The sequence below is a fragment of the Pyxicephalus adspersus genome, chromosome 8 (assembly GCF_032062135.1).
Source record: "Pyxicephalus adspersus chromosome 8, UCB_Pads_2.0, whole genome shotgun sequence".
Taxonomy (NCBI): Eukaryota; Metazoa; Chordata; class Amphibia; order Anura; family Pyxicephalidae; genus Pyxicephalus; species Pyxicephalus adspersus.
Window position 1 is genome coordinate 781767 of NC_092865.1, and position 9158 is coordinate 790924.

The window sequence follows — 9158 nt, forward strand, 5'->3', positions numbered from 1 at the left end:
GTGTTAATGAAATCCTGAGGAAGAGAGTTTTTGTGGCAAACAATCAAACATTTGAGTGATTATTATAGAAAGCAGCTAACGCTCAGTTATATTATTATTAGTACAGTGTGGGACACATCATGTAACCGTAGCTGGGTCTCAGTACCCCATGCGTTTCGCAGATTGGCTTCTTCAGGGGTGAGGGCGAGACAGAGGTAGCGCTTGATGTGACACGGAGTATGTGTAGATGTGTTGCCTGATTGTATGATAAAAAGTCTCATGCTCAGTGGATCCCCCGTCGGATCTGAAGGATCGAGGTGATCTGCCTTCTGCAGACAAGTTGCTGGGGTGTTAGGGCCGTGCGGTGGAGGCTGCCATTGGTCCTACAGGTGACGGTATTTCTTCAGAGACTTTGATCTGGGAGACCAAGCTGCAAGAGCCAGATGGATAGCGTAACTGCTCATTGTGGAGGAACGAAAAGTCTTGTTGTGGCCAGAAGGATCCATTAGATTAAATCCTTGATTTCTCGTCCGGCCACATTCATTCCAGCTATAGACAAATGGCATGCAGACTCGGCAGTCTTAGGTTGGGGAAGCCACATCTGGATCTCCTGGATCCCAGGTTCAAAACAACCCGCTAAGGCTTTCCTTCATGTACAGGGATCTGTGCGGCTTTGTGGGATCTGTTCACCTCCATCTTTGCCTTTCCTGCATGAAACTTCCTGAATGCTTTCCAAGATTCACATGGAGAGCAACTTCCTGTAACCTGGGATCACTTTCTTTTTGTTTGCATCCTATTGTAAGTTGCAGTGTAATGTGAAGGTTTAGGCCTTCCTGTATCTCTAAATAAACTCCAAGAAAGGGATTTTATGCAAAAAAACAGTAAGAAACTTTGCAAAAAGTTGAGTACCGTTTTCCTAATCAGTTTTGTCAATGGGACATAAGGCAAAATATACTCAAAAATAGAATTATAGACTTGTCCATGATAGACGCTTCCAGTTACCGGTAGCAAAGTTCGGCCCTTGTGTCCCTAATGAGCTCCTTTCATTGTCACTTTGTCTCGTGGGATCCCCATGGGGCGTAAAGCAGGCCATTATAACACAGAAAAGTCACAGGAGAGCAGCAACACTGAGATGGAATAAAGAAAGATAAAAGAATAAAACAAGAATATTATAAAAAATGATACAAAGTAAATGTCCTCCAGTTCTGGGTTATCATCCTCTGTACCACAATTGTCACTTTTACCACTAAGGGTAATTGTATTGCTCTCACGTGAGAATAAGGACTGGAATCTGAAGAGCTGAAGAGCCTTAGAAAAGCCTGCAGCAGCTTTATTGAAGCGTCCTTCAGCTGGAAGTGGCCATTGCAGCTAATAATCGTCTGCAGCGTTATTATTATTATTATTATTAAACAGGATTTATATAGCGCCAACATATTACGCAGCGCTGTACATTAAATAGGGATTGCAAATGACAGACTAATACAGACAGTGATACAGGAGGAGAGGACCCTGCCCCGAAGAGCTTACAATCTAGTAGGTGGGGGAATTTCACACACAAAAGGATGGGAGATATGTAGTGTGGGAAGTAGTGATGGTTTCAAATGACAGAAGAAGCCGGGTAGGCAAGCTTGAAAAAATGGGTTTTGAGTTCTCTTTTAAATTTCTCAAGTTTCATTGTTCCATGACGTGATATTAATCATTAACCTGGTCATCCACCTTCTGATCAGTGTATGGTCTGCATAAATATTAGATCACGGCAGCTGATCCCTATTAATATTACGCATTATTTGTATATCACCAACATATTATGCAGCGCTGTACAAAGAGTCATGTGACTAGCTGTCCCTCAATCTAATGTCCCTACCATCGTCATATGTCATTATCACAGGCTAAGGTTAATTTTCGGGGAATCCAATTAATCTAACCGCATGTTTTGTATTGTTTAGACCTAGAATGAATATTTATACACAATCCGACCATTTCTCGTTGTCTTCTGGGTAATCGTTCGTGATAATGGAAGAAGTGTTTTTAGGGCAGTGAAGGAGGACCATGGAGTATTGTACAGATGGGGGATATCCTCTATAATCTATGGGCACCCTTGGAAAGATTTTAGTAAAGGTCCGTCTGTTACCTGTAGGTCCCCTCTGCATGCTGTAGTTCCATCTGCCAGGTTATTCATTACTGCAGCACATTATAATGGCCGGCGGAAGGATCTGCAGCACCTGGCGGTCATTCCAGGAGTCTGACACCCCGGGAAATTTCGTATGCTGAGGATTGATAAGCAAGTGTAGTTCTTCAATGGAGATATTGGCAATGGGTAAAGTATCCACACGTTTATTTACAGGACGGTAAATAGAGATGATGAAGGGGATAGAGTATGCAAGGTTTTTTGAAATATGTCAGAACTGTATAATTGCAGAATATTTTTAGGTTTCTCCTAAATTTCTCACACTGAAATGCTAATTTATTAAAGCGGCAGCAGATGCCACTGAGGTATTGGTATACAGCCTGCCGTCACCCTGTTTTTTTATTGACAGGTCCTCTTTATTTGTCCTACGCATGTACTGCAATCTTTTAAATTTTGCTTTGCTTTTATGCACAAAAAAGTCCCAGCAGATATTGATCTAAAATGTAGGCAAAGCTAAACGTGTACTGGGATTTGCTGGGACTTGTAGTTCATCTGAACAGCCTCTTCTGCAGATTGTAGCATTCGCATGAATAATTTTACTATGCAATGATTAATTGTGTTGGAATGGGGGGATCGGGGGTGGCAGTGAATGTAAAGGGTTAATGTCTCCCGTTAATCCAGATGAGACTAACGTGCTCTTGTCTTTCTTGTACCCGCAGGCTGCCGGGCCAGTGTGAATATTTAGGACTGCAGGTCGCAGATTACTTCAAGCAGTGGATTAATCTGAAAAAGGTACTTTCTCCAGCAAATCCCTTTTTCTTCTAAATGTCTGAGTCCTCGGGGAGGTGCTCACCACACCGTGTCATTTGCATGGAAATGAAGTGTGATTTTTTTCCCCGTCTCCCCCGGGGCTCCGTCAGGTTTTCCTGTCGCCCTCTTATTGTGCCATGCTAATGGGAGTCTGATGCCTCTTAATGCCTCAGATTTCCATGTGCTAACACGTGTGTGAGATACCTCTGGCTCCTGGTAATCTTATAACAATTTTATCGAATCTGCCCCAACCCTGACAGGTGGATAACACATCATCAATGTTTCTTAACATGGTGCTGTGCAGTCTGATGACAGATAAACCTGCTGCTGCAATATGGCCGACCTTGTGTATTCCTTTCTATAATCCCTCACAGCCCCAATATTTGCCTCTTCCCTGGTAATGACCCCATGGACCCAGCTGCTCTGCCATCCAACATATTATAAATGATATCCGGTGTCATCCACTTCCCGTAAGCCTGGAGCTTTATAGACATTCCCAGCTCAGTGTTCAACACAGAATTGAACCCCCTGTAGTGTGACCCAACCTTTCAGTTACCTAAACAGCCGGGGGGGGTAACTAAAATGTGCCAGGTGGTGCACCCAGCTAAAAGGGGCCAGGGGGATCACTGCAGCTATTCTGGGCCCATAGAACTCCAACTGCCCCCACGGCTGAGGACAGATCTGTAACGTCACTTGACCACTGCAGGATTTAGGGTTAGTTATAAAGAGATATAAAGCATAAAAAATGTCTGTGAGGGTTCGGGAAGGGTGCAGACTCTGCACATCATTCTGTGAGTAATTTCCACTTTAGCTGGTGACATTTCCATCTACACAAATACTTGTAAAAGTCTTGCAGATTTCCTTGTTTTTATTCAGTGACATCAGAAACATATACTATTGTATGGTGCAGAGGAGGATGTGCGTAATGCTGCAGCTCCGAGGTTCCATGCGGCATCCACGTTGGGCCAGACACGCTCGTCATCTGCTGTCAGGACAGATTTGGATGCCGTTTGCTGCTTCTTCATAAATAGGAAGTGAAGGCACAGTCAGGCATTGCGCAGTTCACTGACCATTATCAAACGCCATTTGAAGTTCAGTAAACTTTTGCAGAGCGGGTGGCAGCTCAGATTGGCAGAGAAAGTAACCTGGGCTGTGACTTGTAATGAAGAGCCGGACGCCAAACCTCCTCCCACCTTTCCCCTCCTCCGACCGTGGCTCTTCCTGGAGGGCCAATTCCATTCCGCACTGGTCCGGGGCTGCTGGCACAGACGTTTCCATTATTCTAATGTGACGTGACAGATGACAGGCCGAGGTCTGCCATCTCTTTACTGATGTGCAATGAGCATCAAGCCGAGAAGTGTGCGCATAATGGAGCAACCTGAAGGAAATAGCCGTACGTTCGGCACAGTGTGACATGGAAGGGGCACACAGGAAGGCATATAAAGTGATTTTCAGAACTTTCCCCACTTTGCATCGCCTGCAATAATATTGTGTGGAGTGAGGTCTAAAATACACAGAAGGAAGGGGAAAATTGTCCTTCGCCTTCTGTCTGTTGTAAAGTGATGGGTCAGTAAATGTATATGTGCATTTCCTGCAATGATTTCCATGTGTTGTGTCTGCCCTCCCTTCATCTCGAACATATAACAGGAAGAAGTTCTGTAATCCAAGGACTGGGCAGGACAGACAACCCTGCCTGCGATTTCTCTGCAGCAACATAAGTGTTGTCAGCTGAATAGAAAGTCAGGAGCTCTGATGAGCAATTCTTTTCTGTATTTGCACAAATCACAGAGACGCACTGAATGTGTTTTGTTGATTTTTGTCCATCAGAAATTGTCGGTTTCTTTCATCACTACCAAGATTTAAATGACTTTGCTTATTATACATTGGCAGGGATAGAAAATGCAGAGAAACTTGTTGGAATCAATGGCGCTGATTTATTAAAGCTCTCCAAGCCTGGAGAGGATACACTTTCATCAGTGAAGCTGGGTGATCCAGCAAACCTGGAATATATCTGGTTTAGGATCGCCCAGCTTTCCTCATGAAAGTGTGTCCTTTCCAGCCTTGGTGAGCGTTAATTAATCAGGGCCAATAAGTCAAATTGTTACTGATTTTGAGAAAAAAGAAAACAGTAGTTTTGTGGCAAACTGCACAATCCTAATAAGAAGTTATGATGTCAGCAATTCAATTTAATAATAAATCCAGTCAGCGGCCTCCATGTTCCCCTAATAAACCTTCACATGACACAGCAGCAGCGGCACCCAGCCATGTGTTTTCCCTCATTTGGGTTTCATGTCAGAAATGCAGCCCAACGCCAACTCAAGCAGCTGACACACCTAGCTGACAATGCTGCAGCGTATTTCACATCAGTGGCTTAGTGTTGTCAGCCTGCACCAGGAAGTGATACTACTGGTGAATGCTACGATTGTCAAGCATACTGAAATATTGGTTACATGTTTTCCAAAAACCTGAAAAATTAGAAGAACAGTACTCAACCCAGAAATATTGTTAAGCTGGGTGGTAAGAGGCTATAGATGGGGGGCTGCCCCTGTATTGTCACCCAACTCCTCAGTAACTACCCCAAAACAGCCAGGTGGTTGCTGAAAAGTGCCAGGTAGTGTGCCCAGCTAAAAGGGACCGGGGACACCACTGAAGTAATATTATTAAATCGTCTTGTATCTTTGCTGCTTGCTGGGACTTGTAGTTTGCCCCTCTGGTAAATTCCAGGTTGCCTTCCCACCTTTCGGGGTTATAATTGGGATTCCACAAACGCTGTATCAGTGTGACGCTCCTGTGTGATTTATATCCATGGTATGGCATCTGGAGTTGTACCGTTCTTGGCTCAGCTTGTGCCAAGGAGCCGCTCTTAATTACGGATGTTTATTAGCGAGCGGGTCTGATGTGCTAATTAATAAGACAATGTTGGATAACACGGCCAGTAAACATAATCACACAAAATGAATACACGATTATAAGGGCGAGCGCTCTGCGGATAAAATGATGTAACAGAGTAAATGATTTAATTAATATCTAATTGCAGCGTAAACATAATTACAGGTAATGAGTGTATAAGTATATGGTGATACCAGCGCATCTACTACACAAGGTAATTACAAGCGGGGCAGAAATTTGTCGCCGTCTGCTCTGGCAGATGGATTTCTTACAAATCCGGCTAATTTTCAATTAGAGATAAAACCTCTCACCCCACACAAGTGATCCAGAACAATACACCGTGGGTCGGCGCTCGGAAGACCTGTGAAAATACCCGGTAAAGGTCGAAATAAATTAGAACGTTACTTTTATTTTTTTTAATTTTCTTTTTTTCCTACTCTAGAAAGATGAAATGAGAGCTGGCCTCTTTTCTCCTTTAAATACGCCTCGGAGAAAATGTAAGCTCTGAAATTTCTTTTCATTCCCAGCTTTGGTCTTGTTAACATGTGTTGCCTTTGGGGTAATCAGGGAAAAAATATTATGTCCTTTCACAATTACCAGGTTTCCGAATATTAAAATGTCTCAGCACATAGGCACTGTTAGTTTGATTGGTATTCTAACCTTTGACTATCGCATAAAGTGAGCCGCGCTTGCAGCCAATATTGCTGGGCTGAAATTTAATTCCGAAATGATTCCAGATAATAGGCAGCCGGGTAATATATGCATGAGAGGGATATTATGTTTGGGACGGATGCAGCAGGCCAGGACTCGGCAGTTGAGTAATAGCCCACAGTCACTTATAATGTGTGGGCCAGGAATATCTGACTGTCATGACTGCGATAGGAAGCGTTAAATCAAAACGCCAGCCGAGCGGGCCGCATCGTCTACTCGTCGGACTTTTTCTTTTCTTCTACTCTTGCTTTTGCTTACTTTTTGAGTTAGGAAGGTTAATACCAACACTGACTGTATATCCTGAGAATCAGCCGAGGAGCCGTGACAAGGTGAAATAAACACCGCACCTCTTACATCTCCATTTCCACCTGCCGGAGGCGATCGGCGACCCGGCCCGGTGCTGCTCTGGGACCCGAAGGCGTCCTCCTTCTTTTGTTCTGGTGTCCTTATTTATTGCTTATTTGTGGCCAAAAGGCAAAAAAAGATTCACTTTGGTCAGGAGGATTTTTTCCAAGGTTTCCTATAAAGAAGAAATAATATTTATAATTTTTGTTTATTCTCCACAACCATTTAAGATGTTTTTAACCATGCAATAAATATGCAAATCAGCATAGCACAATTTAGCACACCTTGGTGCAAAGGATTATGGGTAGCTTATTATTTTTTTGGTTGATGGTGGAGGAGGCTCAGAGAAAAATAAGTCCAAGAATGGATCTCGAAAGCTGGACTAAAGCCTAATAAACATTTTTATGAAGGTTTGCTTGTTTGTGATCAAGGCACGCCAAGGCCAAACCCAGAAACTCTCTTGTAGGTGTCAGCTGCGCCATTATTTGACACAGACAATCGTCAAAATCCATGGCAATGAATTTATTTTGTAGTTAATGTGAAGGTCCCGTGTACTGGGATCTCATGATTCTTCCTGCCATGTTCTAGGATCTCAGGACCCTTTGTGTTTTTTACATTTAGGGGTTTGCATTAACAAGGGTCACATGCATGTTGTGTAAATTCCAGGATCACATGACTCTGCGTGTTGTGTATATTCCAGGATCACATGATACTGCGTGTTGTGTATATTCAAGGATCACATGACTCTGCGTGTNNAGGATCACATGACTCTGCGTGTTGTGTATATTCCAGGATCACATGACTCTGCGTGTTGTGTATATTCCAGGATCACATGACTCTGCGTGTTGGGTAAATTCCAGGATCACATGACCCTGCGTGTTGTGTATATTCCAGGATTACATAACTTATTGTGCATGTTCAGGTATAAAATAAAAAGCATATAATGGAGTCTGTACGCAGGACACATGTTTATATCGCTGTAACATGCCCTCAGTGGTCCCAGTGAATATGTTGGATGTGTTGCGGTGACATTCAGAGATAAATTTTGCTGCATGAAATGGCATCTTGTAAATCTCCCTCTCGGACTGACGTCTTCCGCTCCGACGGGCCCATGATCCATGGAGCCCACAACACATTCTGTTTAATTATAATAATCTCAGATAAATATCCATTGATCTTTAATTAACATTAAGATGATTTAATGCGCCCCTGCAGCATAAAGAGCTCTTAAAATGGTTTAAGCACGGTACATTTCACTTATTCTCGCAGCTCGTTCTTCTCTCTAATGTTTATCAGACGTGATAGCACAGGCTGGGAGTTGCTGTCCTCATATTTGCCTTTTGGGGTCAACATCAACTTTATTCCACTTTGTGGATCTCCCGTCATTGTTCCTGGGCCTGACATGGACCCCCAGAGGTGTCCGGGCTCCTAAACGTCTGCACATTGTGGTAAAATCCACACAACTTACACAACACAATCTGCTGCTAATTTTATTTGCTTCTTTTAATTTTGATGGAGTTTGGAATTGTTAATAAACTCTGTATGGCTTTTATTTTTGTCCTGGAACCACCTGGGGAGGTTTACATTTTCTGTTTGACTTAATCTTTAATTTCACAATTGTCTCTATGATAGGAATGAGGGGAATTTTGCTAATAGGGACAAAACACACGGAGTCATTATAGCAGCCTGGGCTCACAGGTCATTCTTGCAGACATTGGCACCAGTATGTGACCCTGGACCCAGCCAAGAGCTGGACTTTAATTCCAAACTATATCCAAATAATATTTTAGTTCAAAGCTTTTCGTTTTTGATACAATTTATTAGAAAACGTTTGCAGTCCGGGAACCTGGCACATTTCCTGCCATTTCTAAAGACAATGTTCACGTATTCTGGCTCAGTCCAAATGGTTCTGACATTGGTGAGCGGGCCTGGAGTGAAACATTAGAAATATTTACAGCATTCCAATGCTTTGCTTTTATCATTTTATATATAAGCGTTCAGGTACCTTGGTGAGACGCTGCGCCAAGACAAGGATAGCGTTACATCATCCGTAGACTTCCGATAGAAGAGAAATGCTGCGTTCCAGGTGTCGGAACGTTCCGGTGAATTATTATAAGCTGGCAGGTGTTTGATTATAAGCTTCTCTGTAACAAAGAAATACGAATTGAAGGGTTAAGAGGAGAATCTTCTAAAATATTCTTTACCAAGAGCGGTAATGAGCAATAAATTCCATGTCCTCCTTCATTGCATTATTAATTGTCCAGAAGATTCATTGTGTCGTGATTTCAGAATTCTG

The 9158-nt window shown here is 43.0% G+C and overlaps 1 protein-coding gene across 1 annotated transcript in view; it reads left to right on the forward strand.

Annotated features, from left to right (window-relative positions):
* The window catches only part of ERI3 (ERI1 exoribonuclease family member 3), a gene marked incomplete in the record, with an annotated part of 132208 nt that overhangs the window by 42557 nt on the left and 80493 nt on the right, over positions 1–9158 (forward strand). The window contains 1 exon segment of the mRNA XM_072419275.1: positions 2827–2899. Coding sequence (XP_072275376.1) covers positions 2827–2899 — 73 coding nt within the window.